Source organism: Stigmatopora argus, chromosome 18 (genome assembly GCF_051989625.1).
Source record: "Stigmatopora argus isolate UIUO_Sarg chromosome 18, RoL_Sarg_1.0, whole genome shotgun sequence".
Lineage (NCBI taxonomy): Eukaryota > Metazoa > Chordata > Actinopteri > Syngnathiformes > Syngnathidae > Stigmatopora > Stigmatopora argus.
The window spans coordinates 8,813,264-8,832,468 of record NC_135404.1 but is presented as its reverse complement, the minus strand read 5'-3'; the positions used below and the strand labels follow the sequence as shown (position 1 = coordinate 8,832,468).

Genomic DNA, 19,205 nt, shown 5'->3' with positions numbered 1-19,205 from the left:
CCCCTATTTATGTCATGCGCGTCAACTCTTTGTGAGGAGTCAAACTCTTTGAAACGGCCAACTTTAATTCGTGCTCCCGGGGAGGCTTGTGGAGTCCTTTTCGAAATAAACCAGCTCGTGGGCTCTACTGCTTTCTTCTCCTTCCCCGCAGAGAGCCACGCAAATCGCCTAACTAGTTTCCCCCGAAAAGGGTGTCCCTTTCCCGCTGTACTGGTGCTTTGCTTCGGGGTGGGGGGAAGGATGTTTCTGGCGGTGGAAAGCCGACAGCTGTCCGAGAACGAGCGGAGGATTTTGGCCATGCAGGCGCTGTGCAGGAACCCCGACCCGATGGCTGCCTTCCTCCCGGTGGTGATGGAATCCCCGTTGCTGCTGCCTCCACCGCCGCCGCCTCTAGCGCCTCTTGCCGGGCCGCTCACTCTTCCGGGGCCGGCCTCTCTGCCTCTTCCGCGGGGCTCACCTTCCGCCACTTCCTCCTCTGCCACCCCCGGCGCTCGCAGGCCTGCCGGCCGCTGGCCAGCCAAGCCCCGTACCGGTCCGCAGATTCAGTTAAGAAAACAAAAAACAAAAACAAAAAAACAAAAGTTTGGCTTTGACATCTCGCATTTTGAGCATTCTGCTTTTCCATGTATAAGTACGACTATCACCCATGAGGTCTTCACTTTTTTTGATTATCTGCTATTTTATATCACAGAATATGATAAAATAGCGGAGTGGTTACAGCTCTGGGGTCATGGGTTCAAATCCTGGTCATGTCCATCTGTGTGGAGTTTGCATGTTCTCCCCGGGCCTGCGTGGGTTTCCTCCGGGTACTCCGGTTTCCTCCCACATTCCCAAAACATGCATGGTAGGCTGATTGGACACTCTAAATTGCCCCTAGGTATGGGTGTGAGTGTGAATGGTTGTCCGTCTCATTGTGCCTTGTGATCGGCTGACCACCGATTCAGGGTGTCCCCTGCCTGTGGCCCGGAGATAGTTTGGATAGGCTCCAGCACCCCCCACAACCCTAATGAGGATAAAGCGGTTCAGAAAATGAGATGAGGTGAAATGATATCAAGGCTTGTTTAATGTCACAGTTATGATTGCCTTGTAGTGTAAACTGGGTATAATAGTGAAAAGATATCAAGGCTTGTTTAATGTCATTTATGATTGCCTTTTATAGTGTAAACTGGGTATAATCACAACAGGCTTCCAAATCTCTAGGAATGTTAGATTTATGTTTCTGCTAGCTCTTACTTTTAACTTGACAAATTGATGTAAATAAATCACAAAACCAAATTAAATTACAAAGATATTCAGCATGGACATCTCAGCGCAATAGTAGGATATGGAATAAATCATTTTTTTGCTGCAGGAATGTGACGTCCTCGGTGAAACTGGGGTGTGATCTGGATTTGGAGTTCATAGCTCGGAATTCGTGGAATGTGCAGCACCTGTCAACGGTAAACCTAATCGTTTTGCTCTTTTTCTTTATCACTGACCTTTGATTTCCTGCTGTCAGGTCTTTAAGTCGCTGGTCATGAAGATCCGCAAGCCCCAGACCACAGCCAGGATCTTCCAGTCCGGAATCCTTTTCTGCACAGGAGCCAAGAGGTCCGTCCGTCCGTCCGTCTCCGCTTTTGTCTGCATTGCAATCGGTGGAATCCGACTGTTTTCCTATCCGGCAGCGAGAACGAGTCTCGTGTGGCTGCCAGGAAGTTTGCCTTCAAGATCCTTAAGTTGGGTTACCCGGCACGCTTCCTGGACTTCAAGGTGTTAAACATCGGCGGTACTTGCAAAACCTTCCCCATCAACCTGGAGGATCTCTTCTTGGCCCACCAAGACCACTGCAGGTCACCTGAAGGCTAGACCACAAGGCCTTTGTTGAGCTCTCGGTTCATATCAATGTACTTTTCCTCAGTTATGAACCTGAGCTGTTTCCTGCGCTGCAGTACAACTTCCGCCCCGGTATGACGGCATCCATATTCTCTTCTGGCTCTGTCTCGCTGGTTGGTAAGTAAACACATGGATGGACAGTTGAGTAAAGTACATTTGTAGGTCGCATCCACACTTAAAACTCAAAATAGTCCCATTATTTTTGATAGTCGTTGATTGTTTTTGCAATCATTCGACTTTTCTTGCCAAATAAATTGAATTGAATTGAATAGTCATTACTTCTGCAAATAGTCAACTAATCTGTCTCTATGAAAATAACATTTGTTCCTATATTAGTCAGGTCTTAATGTTTCAGATGTGAAAATGGATTGGAACCAAAAACAATGCACTGCAAAGTGGAAGTATAAATACAATCTAAATACTTTTTAGGCGCTAAAATCGACCAAATAGACCATTTTTTAAAAGTCATAATGTCTCTAAATGATGAATCCACTTCTTATTTTATAATTAATCAACCAATGTAGTAGACGTGTAGTCTGACCAAGTCATGATAGAAATAAATTAAAATCTGAGTGGTCATCCAGTAATTTAATATTAAAAGAAAAGTTTAAAAAAAAGCAGAGCCGAGTGTCTGAAGTCAGTATGGATTTGTTGCAACACATTTTTTTTGAGAAACCCCTGATTGGACAGAAAGTTTAAATGTTAGTTTCATTCATTTTCACTTCATGTTTTATCTGTTGTTTTTCTCCACTTACAGGGGCAAAAACAGAGGATGAATTCTTCAGGGCGTTCCGCTCCCTGGATACCATTTTGACCGATTTCAAAAGGACGTGAAGCCCACCAGGTGTTGTCATGTCGCTTTTGCCACATGACCGTCCCTTGGACCTGAAATAAATACATATAATATATAGAGAGTTACATCATACATCATGATACTACCAACCATAGCTTGCCTCGTATTGATAATTTTGCTGTCATCACGTCGACAATCAAACTGGAGAACACTTTGATTGACTAAAGTGTCGCTTTGATTCTAATTAGTATTTTAGTTGGAATGTTCATTGACATGTACAAGTTGCATTGTGAGTGTTGATGTCAAATTGCATGTAAGGATGGAATAAAAATAATTAAAAAGTGGACTTTTTTTCAATCACCGCTGGATGTCAGCAGAGTGTAACATAGATGACTTATGATTGACACGTAACACTGTTAATATCACCAAAAACAAAGTATCTGCAATCTAAATACTAGGTTTTTTTATTATCTTAGAAATAAACTCCAGATGTGCTGTCCAATTTTGCTTTTCAAAATTCCAACTTGGGCCTTGAATTCAAAAGTTTAGAATGTAAAACCCCAGAAAAATGAATTGCGTGCTTCATGTTTACTTTGGCTTAAATACCCCAACCCCCTTTTTTTCCCATGATGCTAAACGTTGTGTAAAACGTCTTTTGTAATACTCCTGAGGGATCACCTAAAAATCTGATTTTCATTTTGTAATCATCACAAAGCAAAAAAAAGAGCAGGAGGAGAAAAGCCGTGCAAAATTCAGTATACAACCCCCTCCCCAAACCATCTGTTGTTCATGTAGCCTCCACAGACCCGGAACTGGATCCGGGAAGGAAGCCATTGAGCACTCGGATGCACATCACAGCCTCTGCAGAGGATCGTCAATCTTAGGTGGAAGGATCATCAACGATCCACCACTCACGAGACACTCCATTATACCTGATAGTATATCGCTCAACCATTTCCTACTGCTATTCCAAATTATAGTGAGAAGGCTGAGTCCTTATTTAAACCGGCTTTTGAAAAACCCATAGTAGTGCAAAAAATATATGCAGTCGACAATGTGTTAAAAGTCAGGTCAAACCCAATTAATAAACCAGCGTATTAATTTCATCAGGACAGTGAGTATATAGTGGTCCCAGACATATTTTTGCATGACTGCTTTCACAAAGAAGACATTTAGAACAAAAATACTCAATTAATCGTGTTTTGAAATACTCGAATAATCACGTTAAATAATTATACTCGATTAATGTTTACTGGAGTTTTCAAGGGACCTGAATTGGTTGAACAGCTAAAGGTATTTTGGCATTTAATAAAATAATAATATTGATTAATCGATTATCAACATGTCTGTTGGGACAGTACAGCGTTATCTTATATTTTTTGCATGACATTTCAGAAAGAATAAGAAAATAACATAACCAAAGAACCGAATAAAAGCAAGTGTTTGAAAATGTTTCGCAACTAATTAATACATAATAGCCTACCCCCAAAGCAGACTTATATATATATATTTTTTAAACTATTTTTTGAATAATTAAATGATTAGGCCATAAATTGCTTAGAAGCGAAGTAATCAAGTATTTTATCTGTTCAATCAAGACAGTTTTGCAGTTTTAACTTTTCGCATGCTGGACCCGTTTTCCTCAAATATTGAAAATGGTGAATGAAAAATACTACATAATTAGTCATTGTTTCAACACATAGTGACCTATTTACTCTCCCATATGAAAATCCATTCGAGTTTAAGACCGTTTTTGGTGATCTTCTGTATGCGGTCCACTATATAAACAAACCCACATGATGATTAAGGAGCAGTGAATGAGTGAATGTTTCCGAACACATTCATCATTCCCTGCTCTCTAATCACTTCAAAGGGATTTTCTGTGGACTTTTTATTTATCCACTTCAGTCCGCTGTATTAAAATCCTTTCCCGCAAGCTTACATCCATCCAGCTTTGGCCGAGGTGACTCCTCGGCTTCACCCCGGATCAAGGGGCCCCCTTCGCTCACTGACCCCCACGTACCCCCTCCCCTTCCCCTCCCTTTCCTCTCCACCTCCTGCACAAGCACAGCCTGTTGAGGATTTAAACATGAAAAAGGGGGGAAAAAAGAACCAGGCCAGATGTTCTCAGTTGGATGGAGAAACATGGAAACCAGAATCCTGCTCTGTTCGTCATTTTTAACCCCTCGAGGACACTTGCGCTCCTACACAATGGCATTGTGATAGCCCACCATTGTTGTATAAATAGCACGCACGTCCGTGTGGATGGAAAGACGTCAAGCCCGGTCGCGCGCGGTGTCATTTCGAAGGCAGGAAAGAGTTAAAATTTGCTGCTCGGTGGAGTAGGAGGTTCATGGAGGAGGAAGAGGAGGAAGAGGAGGAGGAGGAGGAGGAGGGAGCCCTTTTCTATTGATAGTCATCTCCACTCGGACTTTGCTTTAGTCGGGACCACGCGTGCAAACCTGGAGGAAAGAAAAGGAAGATGACACCGAGATGAAGAACCGCACACTTCAGTCGTGAGTCGATTAACAATCAAATTAGTCTTTGGGTTGATTGATTTTGAGAGCCGAAATGTCTTGAGGCACTTTAATTTGGGAATATTTCATTGTCTTGACTGGTCAATTGGGATTATTCCCAGTTTGTGAAAGATAATTTGTTGATTGTTGCCACTGTACATCGTTGGCAAAGAAAAACAAAGACATTGTTGGGGTAGATGAATACATTGATGACTAATGAAGCGGCGTTGGATCACGGATTTTTGGTCGCATTGGTTGAAATTGGTTCCAAACTGCCAATAAAAATGTTTCGACCAGCTGCTCTGTTTGGCCCACCATGAACAATGTTAGGCCAAGGCACAGAAAAAAAAAGTACTTGCTAAGATAATCATTGTCAGCTATAGACTGATGCTGCGACCGGTTCTGATTCGCCATGCTTTCATTTGGAATCCGCGAAAACCTGATTAACATTGGCGCATAGTACACATGTAGATAACCAAACAGATTTTGCCCTTTTCAATTCGAGTCAGCATAGCTAGATTAATGGAGGTATACAAATCGGACATCCTGATTTGGCCTTCAATCCAAACAATGGATGTCCCCGAAACGAGGTACTCTTGCGCGTACAATCAAATTTGAGTTGTTTTATGTGGATAAAGGCGAATTGCATACTATTTAGTTCACATGCGCAATGATAGACATATTTTGATAGTCTGATTATCAGAGTCAATATATGTTTCTGTCACATATTTATAAACATACCGATAATCAAACCGATTTTCTTAGACAGATTGAACCATCTTGTTTCGAAATGGTTTTAGACGTCTAGCACCATCAAAGACACTGAAACATGGGCTCCTATCATTATCAATAGCTGTCTTAAGTCCCAATGCAAGCTGTCAATCAAAAACACCTGTGTGTGGTCTGACCTAGCTGCTCTGTGATTGGCTGATGAAGATGGCTCACCTCTTCCTGGCCGGCAAGACGGTCCCGCCGGAAGACGGCAACTTGGCGTCGTTCTCCTACGAGAAGCTCAGCTCGGGCGGTAAGGACGGCGACGCCGTCGTCACGGCGACGTGGGTCCCGCACATCAACGAGGCGCAGCTCCTGAGCGCGGCCACGGGGGGCGCCGAGATGTCCTGCTACCGCTGCACCGTGCCCTTCGGGTTGGTGATTCTCATCGCCGGGGTGGTGGTGACCGGGTTGGCCTACACCTTCAACTCGCACGGGTCCACCATCTCCGTCTTGGGGCTGGTGCTCCTGGGGGCCGGACTTGGCCTGCTGGCGGCTAGCGTGGCCTGTTGGAAGCTCCGAAAACGCGGCAAGAGGGACCAAAGGAGGAGGGAGAGCCAGGCCGACCTGGTGGTCGGCCAGGGGTACGAAGACGTTGCCAGGCTTGGCTTCAGGGCTGAAAAATGATTGGAAATCAGGAGCTTTCCAGGAGATCCTGATAATCCAATTCCAATTAATCATAACTACTCCCTAAATGCCTTAGGAATTCAAGTTGCGTATTTTCTGCGAAATCAACAAATGTATTCTTGTCTTGACTTATTTTGTGTTTGACTGTATATGCAATCATTTTTATTTTTTTCATCAGGTCAGCTTATCATTCTGGAAAACAGGCAACTTGATCATTTTTAGGTCATTTTGAGGCTCACGTGGTAGTTATGTTTAACTCATTGTCTGCCATTGACGGTCCGTTTGAGTTTGGACGGCTGGCAGTCACAGTTCAAATGGTTTGAATGTCTATTGTTGTCAATGGCAGCCAATTAGTTTGATACGTTTGTAATTAGCTCGTGTAGAAAGCTTGATGAGACGCTGGATGGAATTTTGGCAAGTAGATCGCAAACTGAAGGACTTGGACCAATTGTAAATAGTCTTCTCTTATGGATTGGTCATCAAATCTCAATTTGTAAAACAGTGTGACCAATCAGATAAAAGCGTCAGTCTGACCCAGGGAATGGGTATTTTTTTAAATGAATTACAACTTTTTGATGACTTAAGGACATATGAATGCTGCTAAAATGTGCATAAACGGTACTTTCTATGCTATTTCTTGACAAATGGACAAAAATTTGCAACTCCGCGTAAAACGAGTACACACAAAGGGATTATTTGAAGTCACTTCTTTTCGGGTATAAAATTGCTAAACGTGTTTCCGTTACGCGCTGGTGATTTGTTTTAATATGGAAACATCTGGCGAACACCCTCAACGCATAAAAACTTGCGATATTTGAGTGTATTGTGAAATTTAGGTGTATCCTCACTGCAAAATTTGGGATTTGAAATAAAACAAACCAGCTACTATCAGATATTTTTCACCTATCTAACTGCTGAGTTTCACCACATTGCTTCTCGTTGGTTAATCTCGTTATTTACACAAAAAAACCCTGATCAAAGAACTGTGTGTACCTGTTTCAGGAGATGAACTTAAAATCTTTGTCCTGCACTTGGTATTAAAAATGTTTTCATGTAAACGCACAAGTAACAGCAAAATACCAAACATTCTTCTCAGATGTTTAATACTGTTAATAATCAAAGAATGTCACCAAAATAGAACAGTTAATAAAACGATTTTTTACTGACTTATTTATTCATGCGTCACTTGCCCTTTAAGCACAACTTGATGCTTTTCTATGAATAAAGTTACCAGAACTTTGTTTGTGTTGTGTTGATGTTGCCTTGCAACAAGTGAGGTGCGAGAAGGGGGGTTGAAGGGGTCCCTCAAGGGGGTAGCAGGGCTGTGTGGTCACTTTCGCTAACTTTATCCTGACCTAACTGTGGCGTGCTGGAAGTGTGAACGGGATTATTTTTTCTAGGAAGTGGATAGGAAGTGACATCATAAAACTTCAATATAATAACTCATCGGCTGCCATTGTGATGGTGATAGACCTTGGGTTGAAACACACATATACAGTCATTCATTTTCTGGACCGCTTATCCTCGCAAGGGCCGCGGGGGGTGCTGGAGCCTATCCCAGCTGACTGAATGCACCAGGCAGGGGATACCTGGAATTGATGGCCAGCCAATCGCAGGGCATGAGGGGACCAAGGACATCCATTCATGCTCACACTCACATCTCGGGGCAATTTAGAGTCTTCAACCAGGCTACATGTATATTTTTGGGGATGATGGAGGAAACCGGAATACCAGGAGAAAACCCACGTAAGCCTGAAAAAACATGCAAACTCCAATAATGAAGAACCACCTGGGATCGAACCCTTGGCTCGCCGCCGGGCCACCCACACACACACACACACACACAAATACATATCCCTTTTCCACAGAAACCCTACTTGTCAACTTCTTTGACTAGATTCCTTAGAATTTCTATATCTATAAATATAAATACAGGTGGGTCTTCATTTTTGGGGTTTGCATGTTTATTCATTTATATATATATATATATATATATATATATATATATATATATATATATATATATATATATATATATATATATATATATATAATGTGTGTATTTATAGAAATAGAAATTGAAATTCTGAGGAATCAAGTCAAAGAAGTTGACAAGTAGGGTTTCTGTGGAAAAGGGATATCCCATCTGCGCCCTCCCTTCCTGAGATGTAGCACAGTGGCAGCGCTAACGCTAATCACACCCAAGACTCCCGGGCGGAAAAGGCCTGGCACGCAAAGAGACTGGATGAAAGGGACCGGCCGGAGAACAGGAAAACGTTTGCCGCTCGTCCACGCCCGCCTCCTCAACTTTGACCCCCGGTGGAGGTCAGGTCCCCCATCAAATCAGGGCTAAAAACAGGCAGATGATAATACATGTCAATTTTGTCTTTTTTTTCCTTCATCTTAATTCATTCAAAATGTACTGCTTAGTCATTTCCCATATCATAACTGTATGATCTCCAGCACCCCTGAATGTCTGGTCACCCTGGGAGAGGCCCTTCCTTCGGTCGCCTCCTTTCATGTGTGCGCGTGCTGACGGATTTAAACAGTTGTTGAAAATGGCGGGGTGGGGACAACGTAGGAAGTTGGGGAAGTGGTGTGTAGCAATAGAATTGCCGCCCCATTTTGAACGGGGTCCCTGACTAGAGAGGGCCGCCACCCAATGCATTTCGAGTTTAAAATTTGTAAACCCCGATTACAAAACAAATGGCTTTCTCGCACCAACTGCGAAAGGTCAGAGGTCATTATAAATTGTCCAAAAGTTGATAGTTTAGACCACTTTTTTTGCTCCAAGATCTGCTTTTCAAGGTGTTAACCTTCCACGATTCACCCTCGGCATGGTGCGTCCCAACGCGGCTTATGTTATTAAAAGTGAGCAGCCTTTGCCATTGGTCGCCGACACGGAAGGTCGGATTAATTCCCACCCAGCCCCGGCCGGCTGCCGCTCGCTGCTCCCATCACGCGGGTTATCTCTCTCATTTCATCTCCCGTCGCCCAGCCTCTCCTCTTCTCTCCTCTCGCCGGTCGCCGGTCGCGCTATGAAGCTTCAGCATGGGTTTTATGGAATTCTACCTGGAGATTGACCCGGTCACACTCAACCTCATCATCCTGGTGGCCAGCTATGTCATCCTCCTCCTTGTTTTTCTCATCTCCTGCATCTTGTACGACTGTCGGGGGAAGGACCCCACCAAGGAGTACGCTCCCGATAACGCCCCGCCCGCTCCGGGACAGTCGCCCATCCGCCTGGTGGTCATGCAGAACTCGCCCGCGTCCACTCGCGCGGGCGAGCCGCCAACGCCCGACCTGAGCCGAGATAGAGAGAAGAAGAGCACCCTGGTGTGAGCAGGGAGGGGAGGGACCGGCCTGTGAAATTGCGAGCACCCCGCTCGGTCCGCGTCCACTCGAGCCTCCGTCAGGGGTAAGAAAAGTGCAATTAGGTCATTTCTGGGAATCTGGGATAAGCACAAAATGGCTTCTCAAACTTTTGGAGTCAAGGGAGAGTCATTGACGTTAACAAAATGGAGGTCCTTTAAGTCTGGAAAAGGGACTTTTAAGACTAAAGTGGACAATTGCAATAAATGGGGGAAAGGGGCAATGCTCCATTTTGAGTCGATCGTATATTTCATCTCATCGCAGCTCATGTTCTGAACTGCTTTATCCTCACTAGGGTCGCAGGGGGTGCTGGAGTCTATCCCAGCTGACTTCAGGCCAGAGGCGGGGGACACCCTGAATTGGTGGCCAGCCAATTGCAGGGTGCAAGGAGACAAACAACCATTCACGCTCACATTCATACCTAGGGGCAATTTAGAGTGTCCAATCAGCCTACCATGCATGTCTTTGGAATGTGGGAGGAAACCGGAGTACCCGGAGAAAACCCACGCAGGCCGGAGAAGAACATGCAAACTCCACACAGGTGGACCCCTACTGTGACCTGCTAACCACTCATCAGCCGGACCACCCATATTTAAATGAAAATAAAAGAGAGTCCAAACAGTCGAATCATAAAACCCCCCAACTTTAAACAAGTTGGAATGTAATTTGCTTAAAAATTTACATCTTAATCTTAGTGCCAGCTAAGCATTTTAATATAAAAAAAATACTACATGAAAATGTAGTTTTTCCCAAAACAAAGATTTTTAGTGAAGTTAAAAAGTTTGACTGTTACAAGTTAAAAATATTTACAATATTTGCAAGACGATGTTTGAAGATTACACATTGATTGGCGGTCGCATCACACGGAATATCAAGCGGGATTACCAGATTAACATCACATTTAGATCTGATTAATGATCAGCCCAGATCTTTTCTGTTAATTACATACAAGAAGATGTAACTTTTTGGACTTTAAACACCAGACAGCAAATCTCTGCCAACCCCTCCCAGTCCAAATAAATTGGACATCTATCGCCATCTATGGAAGCCAATTAGCATATTTCTTCAATAACCGTCCTTGTGTACTCACTATATCTTTTTATTATTCACAAACTGTACTCACATGTTGTACTCACATGTTGTTTTCTTCCAGGCTTTTGTCTCACTTGGCCTGCTGGGGGGAAAAAAACAAGGAATCCAACTCCCACAATCCCTTTGGACTCTTCCTAAACCTGACTTTGCTCACCTTTAGGTCACATGACCTGTTGGTCACATGACTCAAAATGACAACGAGGGCTTTTCCTATGAAAAGAATATTCTAATTTCATGTCAAGATAATTATTCATTCATTCCATGGCAATGTTGGGCCACCATTTTCTTTTCTCTCATGAAAACCAAAAAACATCTTCATCAGTGTATAAAGACCAAAGTCAAAAAGGACATAAGGATAATGAAAAGGAAGTTGTTTTGATGCTTTGTCCAAATCCGCTTATATAAAGCAGCCCGTCACTCATCCATCAGAGGAATTGCACACTTATCCGTCTGTGCCCATCTTCCATGTTTGTGGATTAAACTCTACCCGCAGAGTATTAGCAGGCCGTATTAAAAATGGGTTTGTGCTTTTTTTGTGCGTCCATCGGGGGGGCTTACATAAGACCGGACTTTGTTGGCCCACAAACATGCAACCCGTCTGATGGCGAGCGAGCGAGGACGTCCCACATAATCCCGCCTCAAAATGTCCCTTTTCAGAAAAATGTCACTTCTGCAGCAATTGATGAACAATTATTCTGGTTAAGAATTATGTTTATTATTGGTTGTATTCAATGTTGAATTGGAATTCCGTATTTTTCGGACTATAAGTCGCACCAGCCAATGAATGGAAAGAAATATGTGCGAGTCGCATGTTTTGGGGGGCAGTTTTTTGATTCGTCAGATAAAGAACAAACATTGTACATTAAAGTAATCGTAAAATTGGTATCAACAGACAAAATGGGCACCTGTTAATGGAAATTAATTCCATTTCTGGGATAGCTATTGCCTAAAAAGCACAACATAAGTGTACTTAAGGCTGGGTCCAACTATGAAAAAAGTGCGACTTATTGTCCAGACAATACGGTATTTATATTTGGCTTTTTTCCACTAAATAATTAGATTTTATGACACATTTATTTTGAATTGAAGAAACTTTTGGTATAATAGATTAATTTGTATACAACAATAAGCATCTTTGTTGTGATAGAAATTGGATGTTCCTTTGTATACACTTTTATTTCTACTTTATTCCCAATTCTATTCCGTGAGATGAACTGAAGTACAGTTGTTGATTAATATAAAACATCTGGGAGCAGCAGAGGACTTTTAATTCTTGGGCCAGCTGCTGCTTGCAGATTTGGAAGCTAAAAAAAGGATTAACTAAATATTACTTTCATGTCCTCAAAATGACCTTATGTAATATTACTCACATTTACTGCTAAACACATCAACTAACAGCTGTACACAAATTGCAATTTGTACAGTATCTTGTATGTGTAGATCTATGTTCTCAAAATCAATTCATATTTCATTATTATTGTCATTTAAATGCATTTTAGTGAAGATGATGTGTCTGATCAAATTTCAATGTTTACTTTTTAATAAAATTCATCTGAAGTTCAAATTTGAAAAATGTTTTGAATATATTTAGATTTGAATACTATTGCAAAATAATATGAAAGATATAAAAAAAATAAAAAAAAATTGGCTACACAGTACATTTAAGAATATATTAATTTTAACATGTTTTTGTGTGAACACACTCTCCTGAAATATTAATTATATTGGTAAAACACTATTGTACATAAAAAAAAGTTTTTTGTGAGTTTGCCACCACCTTCTGGCCATTTCGACTCAAGCAAAAAGTACTTTTTGAAATGTTTTATTTATGTTCATGGAAACAAACAGGATAAATAAAGGAATTGAGCATAGAAATATCAGATCGAAGAGAAACATAAATTACACAATAAGTAAAGAAAACCGAAACAAATGCTTCATGTTGGATGTTTACATTCACGAGAGGCTCAGAATAGCCAAGAAAAAGTATCTGTACATTGATAAAAAGTTCATTCTGCATGGAAATGAAATTTATCGATTATCAATTTGTACTCTTTTACAGTATTTCCAACCACAAAGGAGGAAACAATAATTAATGCCCGTGTTATGAAACATTGGATGGATTTCAATACTGTAGTGCTTCAAGTTGTGTAACCAAATCCCCCCAAAATACACGCAAGATACCCATTGATGTACAAAAAAAACCAAAGTATTCAAACATCACAACTGGTTTTGGTCTATAGTAATCATAGCGCGCAAACCCATATAATATACATTCATGTCAGCGCTGAGCTGTGCAGAAAGTTACAAATGACTTTTTTAAAAAAAATATTATTGCACTAATAATAATTCAGTGGTGAAGAGTTTGGTTTTGTCATATCAAACGTTACAAAACAACAAAATGGCTTCCAGTTGACGCTAAAAACTGCATTTGCTTTGGTCAGATGAAACATTTGGATGGGAAATACTTGATGTTGGTGGATGGAATTGTGACTTTTCATCTTTTTTTTAACAGTCTGCCATTGACGAAAATAGACTGTAAATAAATTTGACATCTTTATCTGTCAGTGGCACTTAAACGTGATCGTAGCAACTTTTAAAGGCAAAATAAAGTCCTACTATTTATAAATAATTTATTTAAACGATCCATTTATTAATAAATTATATCTAATGTGTGTATAAACCTCTTTCATTCAAGTTTTTATTTGGTTATTCATAATTTTGTATAGAATATTTCCTCTTTGGGTTCATTATGTGAAGTGATTTCAACAATTCTGTCAAAGCAACTTTGGCATTTTTTTTCTTTTTAAGTCTTTTTGTGAAACAAAGTCTGGAATTTTTACAAAAATAAGACATTTAAGGATGGAACTCTCCTTTGTTTTGGCATTTTTGGGCTCTGTCTATATATTTAGCTATATATTAGGGGTGGGATTTTTATCAGGGCTAAGAATATTCATATCTCTATATGTAATTTGATAGTCATCCACTTAAAATGTGGCTTTTAATGACATTGTTCGCCAATAAAAATGCATTATTTTTTTAAAACCCTGTCTAACCCCAAATATATATCATTTATATACACAGACACCAGTATGTGGTATAAAATACTGCTGAAAAGATAATAAAAGACAAACAGAAAATGGGCTTTAGAAGGCAGCCACGTGCACGCACATTACGTAATATACATATAAATGCACGCACTAGAAATAAACATGTGTCAAGTGCACAGGTGCATGCTGGGAACAAAGGTTCGGCAAAGACAATCTGGAGACCCTCATTGGCTCGACACAGGTGGGAGTAAATGCCCGACGTAGTAGAAGCCAAATCAAAATGGCTGAATTGCCATTGAATTTCTTGCCTTGGGTTCGGGCGCGCTGCAAGTTTTTGAAAAATTTGAAGTCTTTTGGGTGTGCATTATAATGCGGATAATACGGTAAATGTAGACCTGTTAGACCAAACGTTGCACAGATGACAAAATGTTAGCTCGAATTTGTTCCGTCGAAAGTGTAATACTTAAAGGGTGTGGAATTGTTAAATTAAAGACATTAAAAGAACAGGTGAGTGGAGCCATTGGGATTTCAGAGCGGAATTGTGTGAGCTTGTTTGTGTGTGTGTGCGTGTGTTAGTGGGGCCCTCACAGACGTCCATGTTGGGGTTCATACTTGGCCAGGATGTTCTTGGTGCGTCCGAGCTCTTTGCGCAGCTCGCCCACTTCCTGCCTGAGCGCCAAGTTCTCTTTCTCCAGGAAGCCGGCCCGGATGGCGATCTGGTTCTCCTTCAGGCGCCGGGCGTCACGTGAGCGCTTGGCCGCCATGTTGTTCTTCCGGCGGCGAGCCCAGTATTTGTCGTCCTGCTCAAAAGCAACAAGGCAAGGCGAGTTACCTCCCACGGCGATGCCAAACTGCCGTCAGTTGGACCATTTTTGAAAAGCCACCAGCCTCAAATTACCTTCAGATCTTCAGGGATGAAGACCTTGCGAGCCTTCTTGATCATGGGTTGAGGTTTCAGTTCCTCGTCGGAGAACTTGCGCTTACGCGGGTCAAACATTTCCTGGCCCGGAATGCTGGACAGCGCCAGATCCGCCGGATCCGGCTCGTATCCCACCGGCACTTGGATGGAGTCGGGGTCAATCGGGCTAGGGGTGTTTCTGAAGTTGAGTAGGCCTAAGGAACAATGGGGAAAAAATAATTTTCTTACATTTTTTTAAGCATTCAGAAAGTGCTGCAGTGACAGTCTACGGCCAGAAGGTGGCGACAGGTAACATGTTTTTCAAAGTCCTAATTCAATTTACGTTTGACACCCCTGGTCTAAAGAATCTATAGATGGTACCTGGTCTGTTGGGGTTTCTGAGAGGATAACCGGGTGGCACATTGTGAATAGAGGTTGAGGCATGGCTGCTGAGGTCCATCACAGAGGACGGCACTGACACTGGTACTGGCACTGGGAGAGGTGGTGCCCTGACGGGCTGAGGTGGGGGTGCCGGATGCTGGACCGGGCTGGCCGGGATTCCGTTCTCGCACAGGAACTCCTCCAGATCCATGTACTCCAGCTGGAAGTTGTCGCCATCATAGGGCAGCGTCTTATCCCACAACGTGGGCCCCAGGAAGGCCGACTGGGGGGCGCTGCACTCCTCGTCCAATTTCTTCTCCTTGTTCTGATCCTTGACAAATCCTGCACCCACCCATAAAACTTGGTTAAAAATCGTTGACTCATGTTAACATAAAAAATGAAGGGATTCATATTCAGGTCAAGCAAGTTTAGTATTTTTACACTGATATTACATTAGTTGTGGTAGTTAGCAAAAGTATAGGTTGACCACGTGACTGATCAGAGAAAAATGATTGGTCGTATGATGTGGACAGTTATCATGGGAACAGTCAGTAAACAATACAAGGGTCATTATGACTGCCATGCGGTGAGTTAGAGTGCTTTATGTAATATTGGATAATATGATATAATGATCATCTTGTATTATCTAATGTATATCATAGCCATTTTCAAAGGTTATTTCAGCATGTCCAAATGGACTTCCAAATGCAGTATTCAGATTTTAATAAGTCATAAAAATGAGGAAAAAAAATGCTTCAAAGTCACTACTTGGCTTGAGTTGTTTCATTTTACTAAAATGTCAATTTCTTTGGTTTTGGAGCAACACAATGTGTTTTGTAAAACTAGCTATGTTCTTATGCAAGTTCTAATGAACGATGACTCCAATTTTGACCAGGAAAATCTTTTAAAAATATATTTTTGTTCTTTCAGCCCCATTAGATTGGACAGCTATCAGCTTCAACGCTAGCGAATGACTTTTTAGTACGAATGAAAAGTGCAACCAAAACATGATTTCATCGTTAGTTTCATGAACATTACTAGGATAGACATGTTTACTAGAAGTGCCAGTTACTATAAACCTTACAGTATTCTTTATCATATAAAGAACATTTTAGTTTGTAAGGAATAGTTTGTTTCTGGAATATAATAATTAGAAGTAACAGTTACTATAAATGACCAGAATGAATAGATACTTTAACATAAATTGGTTTCTGGAATACTATTTGAAATCATCTCATCTCATCTCATCTGACTTTCTGAACCGCTTTATCCTCACTAAGGTCACGGGGGGTGCTGGAGCCTATCCCTAAGCTGGGGACATCCTGAATCAGTGGCCAGGAGACAGACAACCATGCACACTCACACCCATACCTAGGGGGCAATTTAGAGTGTCCAATCAGCCTACCATGCATGTTTTTGGAATGTGGGAGTACCCAGAGGAAACCCACGCAGGCCCGGGGAGAACATGCAAACTCCACACAGGTGGACCGACCTGGATTTGAACCCACTGACCCCAGAGCTGTGAGGCCGACGCGCTAACCACTCGCCCCACCGGGCCGCCTATTTTGAAATCACAGCTAATAAAAAGAACGGTTATTTTTTAATTTCTGTTTGTATTTGTAAGGAGGCTTCTTGAATATTACCCAAATGAATAGTTACTTCAACATAAATCTCAATTGGTTTCTGGAATATTATTAGAAATAAATTACTATAAACAACGACTCTTGTTTAATTTCTGATTGTGAGCAATAGTTGGTTTCTGTAATATTACCAGAAGCAATAGTTATGTACTTTTTGCAGGACTTCTACTTGAACATGGTTAAAATGGCAAACATTCTTGTTTGGAATAATCATTTGGATAGAAAAGAGCGTCCGTTTCATGTCACAAAACAGCATTATATAACAGACAATCCGCCAATGAGCGCTTTGAGGACACTTTGCGCACTTTTATGTACGTCTTATTCATAACAGTAGATGGACATCATATGCACTGTAGATAAAAGCAGCAATTTGCAGCTTTGTATCTAGATCGTCTATCACATAACAAACTCAAGTCAAGTCATCAACACTAAATAAAAATGGCATGCAAACTGCACTTTTCCATTTTATTTTATTTTTTCTTTTTAGTTTAAGAAAAAACTTCCCCAAGCATACGATGGCAACCTTTTTTTGCAATGTCGTTCCGTGCATCACACCAACATATATCTTTCAAGCAGAAATGAGATGGGAAAACATCATAAACCCGGCAATGGTCATCGGCTCTGTACCGTCATGTTGTGCATGCCGGTCGGGGAGCTTGACCGGGTTCTCCAGCAACGACTTGAGGACTCCGTGCGCGGCGGAGGGCACGAAAGTTCCGTGGAGTCCGCCCGCGAGCAATGGGGGCATCTTGTCCATGGTGAAGCCCCACCCACGAAAGCAGATACGAACGTCCACGCGACACCGGTGCGAGGAGAGAAAGCCTGTCCGGTGTCTGGTCTCGTGTCGCCGGTGAAGAAGGATTCAGCCAAGGGGGTGCCGAGCACGTCGTGGACGAGGCGAAGTGTCGAGAGACTCTTCCAGCCGAGTCAATGAAGCGATAAGCAGCGTCAATTTGCGGCAAAGATCGGCGTTTCTGGTTTTGGGAAACTAATTCCAGATAGATTTTAGAAGGAGTTTTCCAGACTACTTCATGTTTCAACGCGAGTAGGATGAGACTGAAGTCCGGATAGGCGCTGTAATGGATTGGAGTCAGAAAAAACGAGTCGTTTGAGACGCCTAGGTGCCCACGTCAACGACCACGCCCACTGTCATTGGCTGCAGACAAGGAATAAAAATAAATGGACATAACTAAAGTTCGAAAGAAACTCTTTGACCGGAGAACTGAACATAGAGAACAAAGGAGTACTTTGAAATAACAGCAATGACACAGCCTAAAAAAAGATTTATATAAAAATAGACGTTCTAAAGGAAAAATGTTTGATTTTTAAGTTTCAATGGAAATGAACAATTATATAAATTTCTTACATGTGTTATTTAAGTGGATAGAAAGCATCTTATCATTTGAATAAAAAAACATTAGCATTTTTTAAAAATCATTACATTTTGGTTTTGCTTATTTCAATCAAACTAAATTTCAATTTAAACGATCATTATTACTCATTCCCTAACTGATTTGATCAGGTATTTCTTAAATCCTCTAATGGATTTGACGTCTATGTTCGTCAATGCCACGAACCGAATACCATTAAGCCTGTAGTATTTGAACAAAATACAAATAAAACATCAAGTATCCAAATCAACATGTTAACATAATCACATTTGCTAACCGTTCCAGGTATTCATCTTATCTGTACTACATGCACTCCCTTTAATTTAAAGATCAGTATCCGACTTTTCATGACGTTTTGGTTGTCACCACGCGCACACGCCCACAGAGGAATGCTGGATCACATGAGTGAGTCTTCTTGACCTACTTTAAACCAATCAGAGGCCAAAGCCCACCTGCACGCGCACACGCATGCACGCACACACGCACACACGCCTTCACCCCCCCTCCAGCCTTGTCACATTGAACCTCATGTGCTCCTGAGAGCATAACAAACCAAGGGAAGGAAAGAGGAAGTCAAATCAAGAGACAGGGAAGCAGGAAATGTACATAAGAGAGACTTTTTGACACTAGTGATGATGCATATTGAAATGGATTTACATACATCCATTCTCATAAGATGACAGTTTCCCCGGCAACGGTTGCTAAGGCTCCGTTGTGTTGACCTTTTGTCTTAAGTAGGACAACGCCTCGACACCGGCGGGACAAACGCCCAAAAATTTATCGCTCAGTGGGACGGACGAGCGGT

The 19,205-nt window shown here is 41.8% G+C and overlaps 4 protein-coding genes and 1 long non-coding RNA gene across 8 annotated transcripts in view; 3 read left to right on the top strand and 2 right to left on the bottom strand.

Moving 5' to 3' along the window:
- Positions 1-48: 48 nt before the first annotated feature.
- Positions 49-3,011, top strand: LOC144092762 (uncharacterized). The gene is made up of 6 exons (XM_077625832.1): positions 49-545; positions 1,352-1,439; positions 1,499-1,590; positions 1,665-1,829; positions 1,898-1,989; positions 2,630-3,011. The coding sequence occupies exons 1-6, from the start codon at positions 241-243 to the stop codon at positions 2,704-2,706; spliced, it is 819 nt and encodes a 272-aa protein (XP_077481958.1). The 5' UTR covers positions 49-240; the 3' UTR covers positions 2,707-3,011.
- Positions 3,012-4,218: 1,207 nt separating this feature from the next.
- LOC144093255 (uncharacterized) lies at positions 4,219-11,455 on the bottom strand. Its single transcript, XR_013306251.1, has 3 exons — positions 11,088-11,455; positions 6,127-6,607; positions 4,219-5,127 (listed from the first exon to the last, which is right to left on the bottom strand). It is a non-coding gene; the product is annotated as an uncharacterized LOC144093255 (long non-coding RNA).
- Positions 5,041-7,820, top strand: LOC144093252 (transmembrane protein 100-like). Its single transcript, XM_077626613.1, has 2 exons — positions 5,041-5,181; positions 6,094-7,820. The coding sequence occupies exon 2, from the start codon at positions 6,112-6,114 to the stop codon at positions 6,577-6,579; it is 468 nt and encodes a 155-aa protein (XP_077482739.1). The 5' UTR covers positions 5,041-5,181; positions 6,094-6,111; the 3' UTR covers positions 6,580-7,820.
- smim36 (small integral membrane protein 36) overlaps positions 9,511-19,205 on the top strand; it is a 117,577-nt gene continuing 107,882 nt past the window's right edge. For 2 of the 3 annotated variants that reach the window (XM_077626615.1, XM_077626616.1), the window contains exons 1-2: positions 9,511-9,997; positions 11,105-11,133. In XM_077626615.1, the coding sequence (XP_077482741.1) occupies positions 9,631-9,921 (291 nt within the window). In that variant the 5' untranslated portion in view covers positions 9,511-9,630 and the 3' untranslated portion in view covers positions 9,922-9,997; positions 11,105-11,133. Of the gene's footprint in view, positions 9,998-11,104; positions 12,608-19,205 lie in introns of those variants that run through there. The other variant, XM_077626614.1, reaches the window with a different exon arrangement.
- Positions 12,850-18,221, bottom strand: hlfb (HLF transcription factor, PAR bZIP family member b). Of its 2 annotated transcripts, none has more exons than XM_077626611.1 (4): positions 17,637-18,221; positions 15,370-15,711; positions 14,989-15,203; positions 12,850-14,893 (listed from the first exon to the last, which is right to left on the bottom strand). In XM_077626611.1, exons 1-4 carry the CDS (start codon positions 17,764-17,766, stop codon positions 14,675-14,677), a joined length of 906 nt encoding a protein of 301 aa, XP_077482737.1. In that variant the 5' UTR covers positions 17,767-18,221; the 3' UTR covers positions 12,850-14,674. The 2 variants fall into 2 exon arrangements, with proteins under 2 accessions (XP_077482737.1, XP_077482738.1); XM_077626612.1 differs by having other exon boundaries at positions 12,850-14,890; positions 17,637-18,210.